Source organism: Schizophyllum commune (assembly GCF_000143185.2).
Source record: "Schizophyllum commune H4-8 unplaced genomic scaffold SCHCOscaffold_4, whole genome shotgun sequence".
NCBI classification, from domain to species: Eukaryota; Fungi; Basidiomycota; class Agaricomycetes; order Agaricales; family Schizophyllaceae; genus Schizophyllum; species Schizophyllum commune.
The window spans coordinates 2407376-2425397 of record NW_026089541.1 but is presented as its reverse complement, the minus strand read 5'-3'; the positions used below and the strand labels follow the sequence as shown (position 1 = coordinate 2425397).

Sequence of the window (18022 nt, the reverse complement as noted above, 5' to 3'; positions counted from 1 at the left end):
GCGGCGCACGGGCCATGTCAACAACCGTAAACTCCCATTTCTTCCTGCGCCCATCGTCCCCGCTGCCGGCGACGAGGCCTCACGTCGTCGCCAAACCCCCGCTAGGCTCCCCCTTCGTTGATGGTCAACAGCAACCATGACCGATATCAGTGTGAGTGCTTTCAGGGAAACAATAGGCGCCGGCTCACCCTCAACGCAGTCTTTCGAGTCGGCATTGAAAGCCATAGTGCAGGCCAAGCACCTATCTGCGTCGAAGATGCAGAAGCTGACTGCAGACGCGATGCAGTTGCTAGAGGTGCGTTTACCGCCTTCTCTGTGCGCCTATCTCGCTGATGCGCGGGATCGGCACAGCACGACGCTCAGCTGGTCTCTATTCTCGCTCGCACCCATAAATCTCTGTCGGGCTCCCACAAGATCTTCAGCCTCTACGTGATTGACTCTGTTGCTCGTGCTGCGCGTTCAAAAGCGAAGAAAGATGGCTCTGCTGGCTCCAGCTCCTCTGGCGGCAACGCGTCCTCGTTTCTCACGAAGCTTCAAACCGTGCTCAATGAAGTCTTCCGCGAGATGGTCTCCGGCGGTGTTCCTGAAGGCAAGGTGAGCAGAACAGTCCATAGATCTAACTCGGTCGTGTGTGTCGTATAGCCCGTGGTAGCGTCTGCCTCTAAGCGAGGTAGCGTGTAGGAGCATACTGACGTGGCCGGCACCGCGGACAGCATGATGTCGTCGTATGCGATTGCTACTATGCGTAGACGAACAGCTGTATACGGTCGCCTCCATCCTCGCTCTTTGCGTCAAGTAGACCAGTCGACCTAATATTTCGCGCTTGTGCGCTTACAGGAGAAGGCAAACAAAGTCCTTGATATATGGTCCAAGGGGAATACCTTCCCGACGTCAGTGCTGTCGGGATTGATGGCTACGGTCTCAGCGAACCCAAAAGGTGCTTGTCATATCGAGTTTGCGCTAAGTACTCATTTCATCTGTACAATCTACGTCTCGATCGCCCGCGCAATTGAACCAATTCGTGAACTGAATCAAAAATGTTTGCTTTCGTCAGAATCCGACGTAGCCAAGTCGAGCGATCCGCGAATACGTAGCGCTAGCACGCCGACCGGCCACACCCCGCCGAACGCACCGCTGGCGCCGTCGGTGCAGGCAAATGCAGCCAGCGCGTCGACGCCGCCTGTCCAAGCCACACCGGCGCCGGCAGCGGCCGATGCACAGGCTGCACTGCTTGCACTGCTGACGCAAGCGGCTGCAGCAAAGCAACAGCCTTCAACGTAAGTGAGCTTCCTGCGAGCTGCGAACACTTTGCTGAAATGCGCATAGACAAACACCGACAAATAACACGCCGCCTGGACAAGCACCACAACTCGGTGCAGCACTACTACAACAGCTCGGTCTTGCCGCACAACCCAACAGTATACCTTCGCAGCCCTTCCAGCAACCCCAACCAGGTTTCAATGGCCCAAATGGTGCTTACCCGTATGCTAGTACTTCCCAGTCACCTCCTTATGAGGGAAACGGCCCGTACGGACGGCGAGAATATGTGCAGGGCCAGCCCCGAAGCCCCAATGACGGAGGGCGACCGTACGAAGGTTACCCGCATAACGACCGTGGCGGCGGTCGCGGTCGCGGCTTCAGAGGCGGGTTCCGCGTTCGCGGACGCGGTGAGGGCAGGGGTGGTCGGTGGGAAGACCGGAGCCGGCCCCGGGACTGGAACGCGCCCCGGCGAAGCAGCCGCTCGCGTAGCCCGCCCAGTAGATACGGTGGTGGCGGTAGTGGTGGCCGCGGACGCGACGTGAGGCCGTACAGCCCGCCTCACCGGCCGTCCCTCCCACAGCGCTCGCCCAGCCCGAGATCGCGCGACCCGCGGGTGGCGACGCCGGAGACGGGCAAGGACGAGTTCGGGCGGGATATCCGGTCGCCGACGCCTGTGCCGGCCAGCGCGACGACGACGGCGAGTAGTCAGGATGGTATGGAGGGCGTAGTTGCGACGTCGCCCGCGCCAGCGTCGGGGCCGCAGCCCATATCCACCGTGCCCATGTCCCCGTCCGTACCTGCGAATATACCGTCTGCCCCGGCGCCCCCACAGCCGCAGCCGCAGCCTCATCTCGCACAACCTCAGCCTCAGCTCACTCAACCTCAGCCCCAGGTCGCTCAGCCTACGCTTGCACAAACTCCTTCCCAACCCGCACAACCTACCCAACCGCAACCACAACCACAACTAGGCATCGACTCCTTCGACCCCACCACCTTCGACTTCAGGGCTCCCGAGTCCTGGGCGGCCTTGGGGCAGCTGTGGCAGACGACGTACGGGTTCACGCCGTCGGGGGAGGTGCTGATGCAGTTTGTGGTGGAGAAGCAGTCGGAGTGGCTTGCCGCTGGCGGGATGGGGATGGGTGGGATGGGTATGGGTATGGGTACGGGTCAGCAAGCGATGGGTATGGGTATGGGTCAGGGTGGGATGGGCCAAGGGATGGGACAGGGAGGGATGGGTATGGGCATGGGTCAGGGCGCGATGGCCATGGGTGGGGCAGATATGGGTGGTTGGCGTGGCGGCGCACGCGGGGGAAGAGGCGGCTTCCGCGGGCGCGGGAATGGCCGAGGGAATTTTTCGCATAATGGCCAGGCTGGCTTCTCGCATGGCGGTCAAACTGGCTTCTCGCATAACGGCCAAACAGGCTTCGCGCGCAACGCGGCAGGGCAGTTCACGCATAGCGCGGCAGGGCAGAGTACGGACGCTATCGTGCTCGGCGGGGACGATGGGGACAGCAGCCCACCTCAGGCTGAGGCGTCAGCCGCCTCGCCGACATCGGGAGGTGGCGGACCGGGGGGCAGGATGCAGAAAGTGGGCGACAAATGGATGTTTGTACGGCAGCCGGCAGCTGCGTGAACGCAATACATTCCATGCACGCGATGCATACCGTACGTACTTACATACCAGCAAATATTGGGGACTCAAACTTCTTGTAAAGCCTGTTCTGCCTTGTGCATAGTACTTATCCTCCATTGTGCGTGGTACTTGTCCTCATTTGCACGTAGCTAGTAGCACCTGTTCTCCCTTACACGCAGTGCAGGTCGACTTTCATATCTATCTCCTTCATCCGTACTTATCCTGCTCTCCGTGTATGTATTACATCGTGTCAACAATATTCTCCCTTCACCGTGCTTATACGCCCTCATCACACCGTATTATCAACCCCCTCATCCACGCTGTACAACCGATAGTGATCCCTGTCCCTCCGCCCGTCATCGCGATACAGAGCCCTCGGGAGATGCGAGACCTCCGCGAGGAGGGGGGAGGGCCAGTACATGAGGTAGGAAATCGTGGCGAAGCCGGCGCCGAGGAGCGAGCCAACGATGACGTCTTCTTTGTGGTGGCGCTGGAAGGGGTATGGAGGTCAGAGAGGGTTGGAGGGGAAAGGGGAAGGGAAGGGAAAAGAGAGGATGGACAAGCGAGAGAGGGAAAATGAAAGGCAACAGAGGGTTAAAACGCAAGAAAGCGTAAAAAGACTCAAATGACAAAATTCCACGCACGTAGTCTTCGAGCCGGCTAATGGCGACCCAGGTTGCCCAGACGAGGGGTAGCATCGCTATGAGGAAGCGCAGCATGCGGCTTGGCGCTATGCTGACTGGTGCGGGGCTCGAAAAGGACCACGCGCCAGTTTGGCCGGCTATCCAGAGCGAGAGGAGCATCATTCCGCTGAATGCCCTGCGATACGGAGGTCTTGAGAATGAGGTCTCGTTAGGAGAGCAGCGATAACCTACGTCGACGAATGTCCGGAAGGGAATGATTTTCGACCTTCTTCGATAGTGGATAGTTTGCTGGGTAGCGTCAGGCAGGAAATCGCCAGTTGTTTGGCCGAACATACCCAGTGCAAGCGGCGGTGGCTGCGTCCCATTTACAGCGATACAGGAAGTCGGGACGTAGGCGACCTTGCAGACGGTCAATTTAAGTAGCGAAAACAAGACAAACATGTCAAACTTACCGACGAGGTGCTTGACGAATTCAGTAATAACAGCAGTCCATCCTCTGCACCGATGAGATACGAACGGCGAAGTGGTCGAGAAACTGACCTGGACGATGCAAGCGCTAATGCTCCGTGATGTATGTCCATGAGTGACCTCCTCTTCAAGCCGACAAGCGCCATTAGGGCAGCGGGTACAGCGAAGGCTACAACGTGATTTAACCAGCTTGGTACTCTATCATTTGAAAAGTGAGAAGTATACACATGCGAAGCTCGAAATTAGCTCACTGGTTATGGTGATGGTCATGAGATATCAGGGAATCATCGGGAGAGAACTCCCGGTGATAGACAGGAAAGAGGTCGATAACATAGGAAGCTACCCAAAGGCAGCCCACCACAATCCTGCATAATTAGCTGTTGAGCCTCCTGATCCCGGATGATGTGGAATCAAATACCAGTCCATCAGGTAGGCTTTGTCGAACCAGTCAAAGCTATCCTCCCCAAAGGTTTCGCGGAGTCTTTGCAGCACTAGGGCGCGATCCATGTCGCGAGCAGCGTCCTATGACGCACACGTGAGGGTTGGGAACAACAAGCGTGGGAAGCACGCGTGGTGTGACATTCTTGTGACGGGTCGCGTTTCGCGGGACGGCGCGTCTTTGCAATCATCCTTTGCGTAAACCACTTTTCGAGGGAGCTCTTCGACGCGCCATGGCGCAAAAGAGCCTCTTCTCTTTCGGCTTCAAGGGCCAGAACCAGGCGAAGGCAACGACGAAGGACGACGCCGACGTCGACATGCCTGCCGCGAGCAGCTCGAAGAAGTTGACGAAACCGACGAAAGCCAAGGTGTCGCAGTCCATGAAGACGAAACCAAAGCCCAAGCCACAACCGAAGAAGAAGCCAGCACCCAAGCCCAAGCGCAAGGGTGGCGATGACGACGAAGACGAGGATGTCCCCTCGAGTGACGGCGAACACGACGCCCAGTCAGACGACGATTACCAAGAACCGGAGGGCTCGGGGAAGGAGGACAGCGACGAAGACGCGCTCGAGGCGGATGAGGACGCGTCAGATGACAATATGGCCGTAGAGGAAGACTTGGAGGAGAGCGAAGACGAGAAACCGCAGCGTGTGAAGGCAGGCAAGGGTCTGAAGATGCAGGGGAAACTAAAGGACAAGGATATCGCCAACCTTCCTCCCATTCACGAAATCACCGACATATTCCGCGACATTGTCCGTCGTAGCCCCGCCCTCAAGGACCTCGCAGAACATATCACTGGACGCAAACTCCGTGTCGCCACCATGTGTTCGGGCACCGAGTCTCCGCTGCTGGCGCTGGACCTCATCTGTACCTACGTGAAGGAACTATACGACGTCGAGATCGGTGTCGAGCATGTTTTCTCCTGCGAGATTGAGCCGTTCAAGCAAGGTTACATCGAGCGCAACTTCATGCCGCCCCTTCTGTTCCGAGACGTTTGCGAGCTTGGTGACGCCGAAGCGTGCGTTTTCGTACTTCATGCACACCCATTATACTGACATTGTATGCAGCCACACCGCTTTCGGAGCCCTCGCTCCCGTCCCCGGTGACGTAGACCTCTTGGTCGCCGGCACGTCCTGCGTCGACTTCTCCAACCTCAACAACCAGAAGCAGACCATCGACGGCGCCGGCGAGTCCGCGCGCACCTTCCGCGGCATGATGTCGTGGATCACGAACCACCGGCCCCCCTTAGTCATCCTCGAGAACGTCTGCAGCGCGCCCTGGGACGAGGTCAAGAAGCACTTCGAGTCCAAGGGCTACAGCGCGGCGTTCAAGCGGTTTGATACCAAGAACTACTACATCCCGCATACGCGAACGCGAGGGTACCTCGTCGCAGTGGACCAGAAGCATTCTGGCGTGCCCGCGCAGTGGTCGCAGATGGTCATGGCGATGCAACGACATGCGTCCTCGCCTATCGATGCGTTCCTGCTCGCTTCGGACGACCCTCGTATATTCCAGTCTCGTCAGAAGCTTGTGCAGGAGTCGGCTCAGGCACTCGAGAAAAAGTCAGGACGTACAGACTGGGGACGATGCGAGTCGCGACATGCTCGTGCTCGACTTGAGGAAAGGCTGGGCAACAAACGGCCGCTGACCTACTGGGAAAGCGGTAGGTATTACCGCTTGCTCTATGTTGTCGTACCCTGATTTTTCGTACCAGGTGGCACCTGCAAGTTGCCAGAGCACGCCTGGAATGACTGGGGAAGCGCCCAGGTCGAGCGCGTCTGGGATTTGATGGACATCCTCACGTTGCGTATGGCTTCAAAGGACAATGTAGACCCCAACTACAAGACGTAAGTCTATTTTTTGGCTGCCTTGTCTCGCCGCTCATCCTCGCAGACATGTATGGAACCTGTCCCAGAATGTGGATCGCACCACCGGCAGCAACGCCATCGGTATCTGTCCTTGCCTGACTCCGAACATGATCGCCTTCATTACCAACCGCGGCGGCCCCCTCGTCGGCCTCGAGGCCCTCTCGCTGCAAGGTCTCCCGGTCGACAAGCTTCTCTTGACGCGCGAATCCGAGGACCAGCTAGCCGACCTCGCCGGCAATGCCATGTCGTCCACCGTCGTCGGCTCTTGCATCATCGCGGCGCTGATCACTGGCAAGAAGCTCCTGAAAGCCGGCAGCGAGAGCCAGTCGTACGAGAAGAAGAAGGACTTGGTCGACGAGGACGAGGTACCTCAGGAGACGCAGAAGGCGGTTGAGAGCTTGGCCGCGCGGACGGAGGATCGCATCGTTGGCGAGGAGGACTTGGTGTTCCACAAGCTGGAGCTCTTCCCGACGCGGCAGCGCCCACTTCCCGAGTTGCTTAATCTCGTGTATCGCAGCAGGCGCATGTGCTCGTGCGAGGGGAGGACGGACCAGACGAAGAATACCCTCCTGCGCTGCTCGAACTGCCTGAGCACGATCTGCAACCGCTGCGTGCGCACTGGCGAGCACCACGATCTCCAGGTGGTCGACTTGGCCGCTGAGGCGCGTCTGTACCCCGCGGATGTGGCCCGCGAGCTGAAGGAGGCGCTGCCGATGTGCATCCGTGTGCCGGATGTGACCGCAGAATTCCTCGACGACCTGGCCGCGAAGGGAGGCTGCGACACGTCCGAGAAGGACTACGTCAAGTGGAGAGACGCATTTCTTCGCGCATGCTCGTCGGATATCCGATTTTCCGAGGTCAAGCGCCAGGAGGTGTGGACGGCTGTCTATACCTCGGTGCACGCCACGCTGGAGCTCATTCTGGAGCCCAAGTGCGTCGAATGGAGGTTGTACGCCAAGGCTGACCCAGAGGAGCTCAGCCAGTCTGAGATACGGCGTACCCTGTCGAAGGCAGTGGCGCGTCTGCAGTGCGATGGCGATGACCTCACGTCGGGCAAGTGGGCTATCGCATTGCCCGTTCAGCGGGATATCACCATTCGTGTAGCTGCTGTCGGGGAGCCGGTTCCTTCCTGGCGTAATCGCTTGGGCTTAGAGGACTTCAAGGACGAGTTTGCATCGTCGCAGATCAAGGTCAGCGTCGCTCCGGAAGATATGCCACATCTGGATAGCGACATCTCCGGCGTCTATGACCTGTTCCCGAAGTGCGGGACGGCAAACGGTGCGCTGCATAAGAAGCAGAGCGATGATCCCGAAGCGCGTCCTTTGTGGTTCTTCCTCGACCCGCACCCGGTCTTCAAGGATGACCATTTCGTGTTCTCGCACAGCAAGCGGCGGCACGAGTATAAGGAGACTCGGGCGCTGGTGTGTCGGGTTGAGGATGTCAATTGGGCGCCGCCGACTGGGGAGGACGAGCAGGAAGTTCAGTGCCGGACGCCGTGTCAATGGGTTCCTATCGAGTCCTTCAAGTTACAGGTGAGTCGCTCATTTGCGTCCATGCTTAACAGCGCTGACATGCTTCTCAGGTCACAAGTATCCAAGACGCGAAGTTTGGCACTCCCGCGCGGACGCTACTCGATTCCATGGGCGACGATGCCTGCTCGTATGCGACCGCACTGCTGTCCTGCGTTATCCCCATGCAGGCCTCGTCGGCCATGGACTGGCCGCAGGGTGACTGGCGCACCGTTGACAAGATCCACGAGCGCACCGTTTTCAAGGCGACGGCGTGGCTCTTCGAGCGCAGTCGGTCCATGAGCGACATGTTCAACCAATGGCAGCCCGTCGCTTGCGAGCACCCTGGCCGCTGCGATCGCTGTGCGCCCAAGTCGCCCGCAATTCACTGGATTCCGGCCCGTGGCAAGAAGATGGTCGCCATTGAGGACGCCGCGGAAGCTGGGGAGTACGAGCGCCGACTCAAGCGGCGTCCGAGCCCTTTCGTCATCCAATGGAAGCGCGACGAGGCGGGACTTTGCCAGCTGCGGATTGGCAACAACATCCCATCCCTCTTGCATCGTGCACAGGCGAATTTACCCCCAACGATCCTCGACGCTTCGCCCCTCAAGTTGTCCTTCCGGTTGAACACAGCGTACATCGCCGCGTACACGAGCTCGTTGGCGAAGTTCACCATGAAGAGCAATAAGCAAGATCCCGAGCACAAGCAGCCGCCGCACTTCAAGGTTCCCTTGCGCAAGGAGCAGCGGCGCTCGCTGAGCTGGATGATTGCGCAGGAGGCTCCCGGTGCGCCGCCCTTCCCTGAGGAGGAAATCGCTGAAGCTGTGCTGGAACCCATGCAATGGCGTGCAGAGGCCAGGGCGGTCCGCGAAGTTCGTGTCAGGGGTGGTGTCCTTGCAGATGCTGTCGGGTACGGCAAGACTGCGATTTCGTTGGCGCTCATCGACTGCAACCAGAAGAAGGTCGAGGACGAGCACGAGGATGCAAACGACATCTTTGGCAAGATCTCCATCAAGGCGACGCTCATCGTTGTCCCTCCGCATCTGATCAAGCAGTGGGAGTCCGAGGTCGAGAAGTTTACGAGGCAGCATTTCGAGGTCTTGCTATTGTCGTCGCATGCGAGCATCAACACGAAGACGATCGAGGATTACGAGGATGCGGATATTATCATCGCTGCCTCCAACCTCTTCAAGAGCGACAAATACCTGGACAACCTTGCCGCCATCGCCGGCTGCGGCTCGTTCCCGTCCAGCGATGGTCGTTACTTCGACGCGCACCTGGACCGAACTCTGGAGGCCATGAAGGAGAAGACGGAGATTCTGAAGACGAAAGGTCCGGCGGCTTTGTTGGCTAAGATGAAGGAGGACAGGAAGCGAAGTGAGTGAGCCGTGTACACCCTAAATCCAGGTTTCTCATTTCGATGCAGTGCGCGATGAAGAAGCGGCTGCCGCTGCCGCTGCGGCGATGCCTTCGAAGCGCCTGAAGGGCAAGAAGCTGCGCGAGGCCACGGAGAAGGTGACTGTCGCGACCAGCAGTGCAGCTTCTAGCAGCGCAGCACCGACTCCGGTACCCTCATCTCCTGCCAGCGCCACCTCATCTTCTACTCGAGTAGAAGTCGTCATCGCAAGGCGTCCGGATCTGACTGGCATCGCCGCCACCGACGATGAGGAAGACGAGACGCCGAAGCGCAGCTTGGGCAAGCGCCGCTCTGCTAAGAAGGTGATCGTCTCGGACGATGAGGACAGCGATGTCAAGCCCGCTAAGCGCCCCGCGATCAAGAAGGGCAAAAAGCGCGCCCTCGACTCCGACGACGACTTCGAGATGGTGTCGGCAGGTGACGAGTCCGACGAAGAGGTTGAGGACGACGAGGACGAAGATGCGCCGGCTGCCAAGAAGCGAAAAGGCGCGACTAAAGCGACGGTGACGCGCAGGGCGCCATCGACGTCTGGCAGCTCCACTGCGGCCTCTTCAGACATGGAGGTCGACGACGCCCCCAAGAAGGGCAAAAAGCGAAAGGCGGTTGACGACGACAAGAAGCCCGCCAAGAAGGTCGATCGTATGGCCACTGACCCCTGGAAGCTCGGGTCGCCGGCAGTCAAGAACAACTGGATCAAGATGAAGGCGCCGCCGCTGGAGATGTTCCACTTTGCTCGCAAGATCATCGACGAGTACACCTACCTCGATGGCAAGGTGCTTTCTTTAGTCACCAAGCACTCTGCGTCGCGGATCTGGGTCTTGTCTGGCACGCCGCCCATCCATAACTTCGCCGCGTTAAAGACGATCTCCAACTTCCTGAATATCCATCTGGGGATTGATGATGTCGGCGAGGGAAATGCGAAGACGTCGGCCGAGCTCAAGAAGAGGGCCCGCGATCAGACAGGTGCGTGAAGTAAGGCTTTTTGAGATTACAAGCTTGTCTAATACATTTCTGTAGCCGCCGAAAACTTCCACTCTTTCCGTGAGGTTCACAGTAACGAATGGCATGCGCACCGTCTCGAGCACGGGCAGGCGTTCTTGGATCAGTTCGTCAGACAGGTATGTTATGTTGTACTTAAATGGACCTCCTACTCATTCGCTTTAGAACGTGGCAGAGATCGACGAGATCCCATGGACGACGAAGGTGCATTGGGTCAAGCTACCCGCTGCGGAGTACGCTTGTTATCTCGAGCTGGCACACTACCTTCTTGGACTGGACATGCAGGCCAAGAAGACGAAGAAGTCGGACAGCGATCGCGAAAAGCGACTTGCCCAAGCGCTCGGCGAGAGCCAGTACGTATCTAGTGTGTTCCGGCGTGTTCAAACTAATCATTCCTTGCAGAGACGCTACTGAAGCCTTGCTCAAACACTGCTCTCACTTCGACCTCCAGCTGAAGCAGATCAACGCCATCACCGCTTGCGATGCTATCGTACAAGAACGCGAGCGTCAGAGGGACGACAATATCGGGGAGCTGAAAAAGGCTGTGAAGGAGCGGGCTAAGGAGGAGGAGAAGATATGGTCCGCCATCCCGCAAGCGCCCGAATCCCTCTTCCACTCGTGGGTGCGCACCATGCTTACGAGCGGAACGGAGGACAAGGAGGCGACGGGTATCATTCGCGAGATTCTCTCGGCTCTCAATGTCAAGACGCGTCCCAAGACTCCCAAGGACAGCAATGACAAGCTGCCCGAGAAACACAAGGAGCGTATCTGGGCGCATCGCGAGGCCACGCACGAACTCCGGAAGCTCGTTACCGAGCTCATCGGCCGCATACGCGCTTTGCGGTTCTTCACCCTCATTCGCGACTTCCAGCAAGAGCGGGACGAGGCGTATACCATCAGCTGCTCGCACTGTGGGCGGAAGGACGTGACGAAGGAGGAGGCTGGAGTGTTCTCGTCGTGCGGGCACGCCGGGTGCTTGACATGCTTGCATGCGTGTGCCGCGGAGGAGAAGTGCGTGGAAGAGAACAATGGTTGCAGGGCTCTTGCACGCAAGATCAACATCGTGGAGGCAAAGGTTCTCGGCGTTGACAACGTGGCGAGGGATGGCAAGGGGCGCCATTACGGTCGCAAACTGGAGGAGGTCGTCAAGCTCATCAAGTAAGCCTTCATTTCGTCAACCTTCGTGCATTCGCTGATTTGCTCGCTCTAGTGGCTTGCCAAAGAACGAACGCGTTCTTCTATTCGTCCAGTTCGCCGACCTGACGAAGAAGGTCTCGGAGGCGCTCGACTATCACAAGATCCCGCACCTCGAGATCAAGGGCAGCGCGTCTGCCCGTAGCACGGCACTGGACAAGTTCCAGAATGGCAGCAAGGAGCGTGTCCTGCTGCTGAACGTTCGCGATGAGAGCGCGAGCGGGGCGAACCTGACGTGTGCCAACCACGCGATCTTCCTCTCGCCTCTGCACGCGCCGACGAAGGACCTGTACCAGGCATGGGAGACGCAGGCTGTCGGCCGTGTCGTGCGCTACGGACAGCAAAAGCCCGTGCAGATCCACCGTTTCATCACGATGGACACCATCGACTCGGAGATATTCGAGAAGCAGCACGCGGACTTGGCGCAGCAGGGCAAGGCCATTGAGGATGTGACTCGCGCGGTGGACGCGATGGAGGTGGATTAGTGCGCGTCGATCTTTGGGGTAATTTATGATCTTTTACCTATCTGTATACCATCTGTCTTGCATAGAGGCTTAATCTCCTGGCATTTAGAGATACGCTGTACGTACTTGCTTTGATCATCGTGTTGTCCAGTGGCTTGCAACGTTGTCGATACCTATGCTCTCGTCTGAAGTTTGCTAGACATGGACTGAGGAACTACAAGACTGTAGTGTGCGTAATTTTCGAGGAATGGGAAGAGCCTGCCCGTCATTGTCATTGAAGGACTTCGAGCGAACCAAGTGAACAAACAAACATTTGTTTGTTCCCCTTCGATCGCGACTTGACACGCACGCCATCATTGTCCCCCTGCGCGGTCGCGCGCATTGTTCTTTGCCCATCGTTCTCAACGAGACTACTGCCCATCATGGAGCTCACATATGATACCTTGATGGACGATGGCAACTACCTGGGCTCCGAACGCGCACGCGCCGAGAACCAGGCGCTGCTCGATGAGCTCGAGCGTAAGAAAAAGGCGCGCGCTATGGCGGTCCCGACCGACGACAACCGCGTCAAGATGCGCCTGCGAGAGATTGGGGAACCTATCACGCTTTTTGGCGAACGCGTATGTGGTGCAAGTGGGCGTAGAGGGTCTTCGGCTAACAAGCGCGCAGGCAGCAGACAGGAGAGATCGTCTCATCTATGTGCTGTCCCAAATCAACGCCGCGCGGGGGGACGACGGGATGCAGATGGAGGTCGAGTCAGACTCAGAGAGCGAGGAGGAGGTGCGTACTCCCGCGCATCCCCCCCAAACCCCCCTCACCCATACACATCGCAGGAAGAAGAATTCTACTCCCCCGGATCGCTGGAGCTGCTTGAGGCGCGGCGGCGAATAGCCGAGTTCTCTCTCCCCAGGTGGGACTCTCGCCTGTGCGCGCACACATAAGGTGCTTACCACCTCTTCTCTCCCGCGTCATGCCAGAGCTCAGAAGCGCGTCGCCCAGCAGCGTCTGGAGACCAAGATCGAGCTCAAGCGGCTCGTTGATATACGGAAGAAGGTTTTTGGCAACGTCAAGGTGTGGTGCAAGCTCTACTGCTCGATTTGACCGTCTAACGTCCTTCACTTCTAGCGCTTCGCAAACTTGGGCTCCCAGATCGGCGATGAGCGACCTATCTCGCAGGTCCGCTTCTCCCCTAACAACGAAATGCTGGCGACAGGTAGCTGGTCAGGCTGCGTTCGACTGTGGCGCGTCCCATCTTGTACCCCTATCCGCACCCTCCGAGGTCACAGCGACCGCGTCGGCGGCGTCGCATGGCATCCTCAAGCCACCCTATCCCTTGGTCCCGACCAAGTTAATATTGCAAGCGGCGCGGGAGACAACTGTGTCAATCTGTGGTCACTCAACAGTGACCAGCCGCTAGCGATCCTGCAAGGACACCAAGGCCGCGTATGTCGCGTTGCGTTCCATCCTTCGGGCGACTATGTCGCGAGTGCGAGCTTCGATACGACGTGGAGGTTGTGGGATGTTAATACACAGAAGGAGCTGTTATTGCAGGAGGGTCACTCGAAAGAGGTCTACTCCGTTGAATTTCAGGACGACGGCGCGTTGATTGCGTCTGGGTACGTCCCGTGCGCGCAGTCCTCATTACTGAGTCTGATGTTCATGCAGGGGCCTTGACGCAATTGGACGCGTATGGGACCTACGTACAGGACGCACTGCAATGGTCCTCGACGGGCATGTACAGCCAATCTACTCAATGTCTTTCTCCCCCAACGGGTTAGTGCTCCTCCCGCCTGTTCACAATCATGTGGCTGACCCGACTTCAGCTACCAAATCGCTACTGGCGCCGGAGACGACACCATACGCATATGGGACATGCGCTCACTAAAAGCGCTATACACCATCCCCGCCCACTTGTCCAACGTCTCCGACGTTCGCTTCTTCCGTGCGAACGACAAGTTCTTTGTCGAGCCTACCGCTACGACGCAGGACGCGGACGTGGAGATGAAGGACGAGACGTCGGCGCAAAATGGGGACGCGGCAAAAGTGAGCTCGCAGAATGGCGACGCGAAAGACGGGGATGGCGGTGAGGCGAAAGACTCCCAAGACGCCGCCGCCGACAAATCCTCCGACAAGCCCGACACCTCTGCATACACCTGGGAAGAGTGGAAGTATCGCTCGGGCTTGTTCTTCGCGAGCGCGGGCTACGATGGCCTCGTCAAGCTCTGGAGTGCAGACGACTGGCAGTTGCTCAGGACACTGTCGACGGACGCGGGCAAGGTTATGTCGTGCGATATAACCAGTGACGGGGGGATGATTGCGTCAGGGACGTACAATCGGAACTTCCAGTTGTATGGGATGGAGGATGTGGTTTAGGGAGGTATGTGTGGGGGGTGTCGAGGGAGTAGATTTATCTCGAAGATGGACTATATCTTGGTCGCGGAGTCCCACTACCCATTCCTGCGAATCACATTGTCAGACGACTACGGTTCCTTCTGCAGCGAGAAGTTGAGAATCGCCAATGTGCGCTTGTGCGAGGATATCAGGTGCCCGCGTAAGATCCCCCCGTCTAGGATTTGGGACCAACCTTTCAATCATGGAGCCGTTCCTCCTCAGAGGTCACTCGCAGGTGGTACAGAATGGCCGCGACTGGCCAACGTCAGCGTGCAAGTTGAACTTTCTTCGGCCGTTGCCGTCGGGCCGGGTCACGGACCGGAGCCGGAACGCGTCGCGCGTTTGGAATCGCGCGGCGTGACGTCCCGTACCTTGGCTCTCCCCACGTCGCGTCAAGATGCAGAGCGCACGTCCCGCTGGCAATGGCCAGCCCCCAGTCAAGATATACAACGCGGTCTACTCCTCAGTCCAGGTATACGAATGCATGATAAGAGGGATCGCAGTCATGCGCCGCCGCGCTGATTCCTACGTGAACGCGACTCAAATCCTGAAAGTCGCGGGCGTCGACAAAGGGCGTCGAACCAAGATTCTCGAGAAGGAAATCCTTCCAGGGACGCACGAGATTGTGCAGGGAGGGTATGGGAAGTATCAAGGGACCTGGTACGTTGTTGCGCAAGGGGCGTCATTCGCGTCAACTGATTCATCTTAGGATCCCCCTTGACCGAGGCCGTAGCATCGCTGCCCAGTATGGAGTAGCTCCTCTGCTAGCTCCCCTCTTCGACTTTACGCCGAGCACGAACTCTCTCGCGCCTCTTCCTGTCGGTCAGTGATAAACTGCACGCGTCTTTGATCTGCTCACGCCCAACAGGCGGTTACATGCCCCCGATGCCATCGTCGCTCGCGCCCCCCACCGATCATGCCAGGTTCTGCTCTGCGCTTGCTCAACCAGGGACGCGCTCAGGGACTGTTTACCCCCTCGACCTCTGGCATGTCTCCTAGCATGGGTCGCCCCGGGTCGGGGTTCAACTCGCCGATTCCGTACTCCTCAAGCTTCACAGCAGGGCAGTCCCCCTTCTCTGCTTCGTCGCAGACGCCTCCACCTGCCCAGTCGCTAAAGCGACACCGCTCAGAGGCTGATGTGGATGGGTCAGTTACCCCTACGCAGCCGCCTATGTCTTCATCTCAGCCGCTACCCCTCGACGCGCCTATCGACATACAAATGTCGGATGCGCGAACCGAGCCGGATGACGGACCATCTCCTAACAAGCGGGCTCGCAAGGAGCCTTCTCCCGCGCATACGAATGGCGTCGTCCCGTCGCGTCCGGAATCTACGGCGCCCGCGAGCACGAAAGCTTCTTCGCCGCAACCACCTCCAGGACGCCACCCTCGCCTTGCATCTCCGCCGGTACTCCCTCAAGCTTATGACCCTACTTTACCGCTGAAGGGTACGCGCCAGCACACAGCCATCGCGCGCATCTGCCAGCTCGACGACCCCGGCCCTGTTCTCGAGGTACTGCGCGAGCTCTCGCCAGCAGCACCCGGGGGCAGCCCCGCGCGCTTTGAACCCGACGTCATCCTAGACGAGAGAGGTCACAATGCGCTGCACATCGCCTCTGCGCTCGTGCATACGCAGACGATACGTGCGTTGCTTGACGCGGGTGCGGATGTGCACCGGGGCAACCACCTCGGCGAAACGCCCCTGATTCGTGCATGTCTGTCGACGCAAGCGTACGACGGCGCCTCGATGGACAAGCTGCTTGAGCTCCTCCATCCCTCCATACGCACGCTGGACACGTCTCGCAAGAGCGTGTTACACCACATTGTCGCGCTTGCTGGCGTGGTCGGCCGCTCCCCCCATGCGCGCTACTATCTCGACGCGCTCTTCACGTGGATCGCGAAGCGGGAGGACGGCGATTACAAGAGCTTTCTTGACCTACAGGACGAGCACGGAGACACGGCGCTGAATATCGCCGCACGAGTGGGCAATCGCAGCCTTGTGCGTACGCTGCTGGATGTTGGCGCGAATCGGACGTTGCCAAATAAGCTTGGTCTGCGTCCGGGCGACTTTGGCATAGAGACAGAGGAGCTTTCGGTTGGCAAGTCGGAAGATATATTAGCGGGTCTGCGTGCTGGGCCGCCAGTGCCCGTGCAGAAAGCTCAGGACGTCATTGCAGGTGTGCATAATCACTTCGACCGTTGTGCTGTCTCTGACTTTTGCAACAGATATGACCGCGATGATCCAGGCATTGAGTGCAGATTTCCAGGTGGAAATCAAGGCGAAGCAAGACTCGCTCGACCTGACGCAAGCACACCTACGCGCTGGCACCCGCTCTCTCGCTGAGCAGCGAAAGACGATTGCGGCGACGCAGGCTCGCTGTGCAGAGCGCGAGCATATTGCTGCGAAGGTGCGCAGCGTGCAGCGCGCGTTTGTCGATGAGGACGGCTTCGACTGGACCGGGCGGGACACGGACCCACCAGAAGAAGGCAGCAACGCGATGGACGTCGACTCTTCAGCGAAAGGAAAGGAGAAGGAGACGAAGAGCGTTGTGAGCTCTGCCTTCATCTACCGAGGGCGGACGGCGTCGATTGCGGGGCTTCCCGCGCCTGCGCATCCTGCGGAGTTCGACGCGGACCCGCCGTTGCCAGCGGAGAACAGCGCGGCTGCGCTGGTGCGTATGCGACGCATGCGAATGTGGCACGAGCGGATGGAGGGGGTTATTCAAGCGCGAATGGACAAGTTGAAGGGCGCGGGGGCTGAGAAGGAGGTGCTATGTCGGCGGATTGTGGCACTCTGTACTGGAACGCCGGTGGAGGAGGTTGAAGAGGTGAAGTCCTCACTGTTTCATCTGGCAATTGTGCTAAACCCGACTGCAGCGATTGGGCGATCTCCTCATTGCGCTGGAGAGCGAGTCGCAGGTGATAGATGTGGCGCGCGTGTCCGGCTTCTTGCAGAAGGTGCGGGATGGGCAAGTGGGATGAGTTGCTATGATACCCGGACGGTCGGAGAACTGTGTCCATGTTGAGTTCATGCTTCCTGTCTATCTTCTTTTGTTCTCCTTGTAACTTGCTGTACCGTATACCGAAATCATTCAAAAGCTTTTGTGGGGCTGGAGGTTGTCTTTATTGCGCCAGCGGCTGATGATTGAGATGTAGGCCACCTAAATCAGACCACACTGAAGCTACCGAATGAGAAGATGGACAACTTGGAAGACGAGAGGGCAAGACACAGTTCGACCTCGTGATTGACGGCAACCCCCGGAAAAATCGAACTACTCGTTAACTTTTACGTTCAGGCGTCAAGACAGCGGCCATGGATACAAACCCTGTTGCTCTGGCCTGAACTCTGCTCACCGCCCCCGAAGAATAATTATTGTCTGCGCGGGAGCTTCCTCCCGACGTCTGGCGCGCGCCTGCTGTTCGCGGCGTTCCCCGCGCGGTAGGTGCGAACCTGGTCACGGGCGCTTATTGTCGTTCATTTTTGGCAAGCGCGCGTATGTTAGAGCGGCTCATGCTCTCGTCGGCGGCGCGCATCGTCCGCACGGGGGAAGCGCGGCGTCCTTGGGCCATCTGGAGCCCGCGCCCGCCTTCCCGGGCTCCGAGGAGGGCCTACACAAAAGGATTTGCGCCCCGACCGCGGGAAGGGGTCGCACGCCGTTGGGCCCGCGTCCTCGAGGATCGGCGCGTCGCGGTGCTGGGACAACTAGTGCGCCTGGGGAGAAGCTTCCGCTCGCCGTCGCT

At 58.6% G+C, this 18022-nt stretch overlaps 5 protein-coding genes across 5 annotated transcripts; 4 read left to right on the top strand and 1 right to left on the bottom strand.

Annotated features, from left to right (window-relative positions):
• Positions 1-44: 44 nt before the first annotated feature.
• SCHCODRAFT_01349271 (uncharacterized protein) lies at positions 45-2893 on the top strand (the record flags this gene model as incomplete). Its single annotated transcript, XM_050341485.1, has 6 exons — positions 45-151; positions 200-295; positions 352-594; positions 838-937; positions 1055-1277; positions 1327-2893. The coding sequence occupies exons 1-6, from the start codon at positions 137-139 to the stop codon at positions 2891-2893; spliced, it is 2244 nt and encodes a 747-aa protein (XP_050201231.1). The 5' UTR covers positions 45-136.
• On the bottom strand, positions 2745-4545 carry SCHCODRAFT_02619518 (PAP2-domain-containing protein). Its single transcript, XM_003032816.2, has 8 exons — positions 4424-4545; positions 4257-4370; positions 4078-4203; positions 3990-4033; positions 3873-3936; positions 3769-3825; positions 3538-3712; positions 2745-3383 (listed from the first exon to the last, which is right to left on the bottom strand). The coding sequence occupies exons 1-8, from the start codon at positions 4510-4512 to the stop codon at positions 3183-3185; spliced, it is 870 nt and encodes a 289-aa protein (XP_003032862.2). The 5' UTR covers positions 4513-4545; the 3' UTR covers positions 2745-3182.
• An 86-nt stretch (positions 4546-4631) lies between these two features.
• On the top strand, positions 4632-12160 carry SCHCODRAFT_02536562 (uncharacterized protein). The gene is made up of 10 exons (XM_050343581.1): positions 4632-5461; positions 5511-6106; positions 6158-6290; positions 6337-7843; positions 7894-9196; positions 9246-10199; positions 10254-10354; positions 10401-10588; positions 10638-11393; positions 11446-12160. The coding sequence occupies exons 1-10, from the start codon at positions 4677-4679 to the stop codon at positions 11912-11914; spliced, it is 6792 nt and encodes a 2263-aa protein (XP_050201230.1). The 5' UTR covers positions 4632-4676; the 3' UTR covers positions 11915-12160.
• A 67-nt stretch (positions 12161-12227) lies between these two features.
• On the top strand, positions 12228-14430 carry SCHCODRAFT_02619509 (WD40 repeat-like protein). Its single transcript, XM_050344937.1, has 7 exons — positions 12228-12513; positions 12563-12673; positions 12727-12803; positions 12871-12964; positions 13019-13509; positions 13559-13666; positions 13717-14430. Exons 1-7 carry the CDS (start codon positions 12316-12318, stop codon positions 14264-14266), a joined length of 1629 nt encoding a protein of 542 aa, XP_050201229.1. The 5' UTR covers positions 12228-12315; the 3' UTR covers positions 14267-14430.
• Positions 14431-14681: 251 nt separating this feature from the next.
• On the top strand, positions 14682-17263 carry SCHCODRAFT_02665806 (apses-domain-containing protein; the record flags this gene model as incomplete). The annotated part of the gene is made up of 5 exons (XM_050346559.1): positions 14682-14944; positions 14994-15102; positions 15153-16458; positions 16508-17109; positions 17159-17263. 5 exons carry the CDS (start codon positions 14682-14684, stop codon positions 17261-17263), a joined length of 2385 nt encoding a protein of 794 aa, XP_050201228.1.
• Positions 17264-18022: the final 759 nt, after the last annotated feature.

Bases quoted from the DNA above. Each gene is read 5' to 3' on its own strand.
- SCHCODRAFT_02619518 (XM_003032816.2), bottom strand. From the start codon at position 4,512: ATGGATCGCGCCCTAGTGCTGCAAAGACTCCGCGAAACCTTTGGGGAG. The intron at 4,034-4,077 runs GTCAGTTTCTCG...TCATCGGTGCAG, and splicing joins TTAGCGCTTGCATCGTCCAG to AGGATGGACTGCTGTTATTA. The intron at 3,713-3,768 runs GTAGGTTATCGC...TCCGTATCGCAG, and splicing joins CCTTCCGGACATTCGTCGAC to GGCATTCAGCGGAATGATGC.
- SCHCODRAFT_02536562 (XM_050343581.1), top strand. From the start codon at position 4,677: ATGGCGCAAAAGAGCCTCTTCTCTTTCGGCTTCAAGGGCCAGAACCAG. The intron at 5,462-5,510 runs GTGCGTTTTCGT...CATTGTATGCAG, and splicing joins GAGCTTGGTGACGCCGAAGC to CCACACCGCTTTCGGAGCCC. The intron at 6,291-6,336 runs GTAAGTCTATTT...TCATCCTCGCAG, and splicing joins GTAGACCCCAACTACAAGAC to ACATGTATGGAACCTGTCCC.
- SCHCODRAFT_02619509 (XM_050344937.1), top strand. From the start codon at position 12,316: ATGGAGCTCACATATGATACCTTGATGGACGATGGCAACTACCTGGGC. The intron at 12,674-12,726 runs GTGCGTACTCCC...TACACATCGCAG, and splicing joins ACTCAGAGAGCGAGGAGGAG to GAAGAAGAATTCTACTCCCC. The intron at 13,510-13,558 runs GTACGTCCCGTG...ATGTTCATGCAG, and splicing joins GGCGCGTTGATTGCGTCTGG to GGGCCTTGACGCAATTGGAC.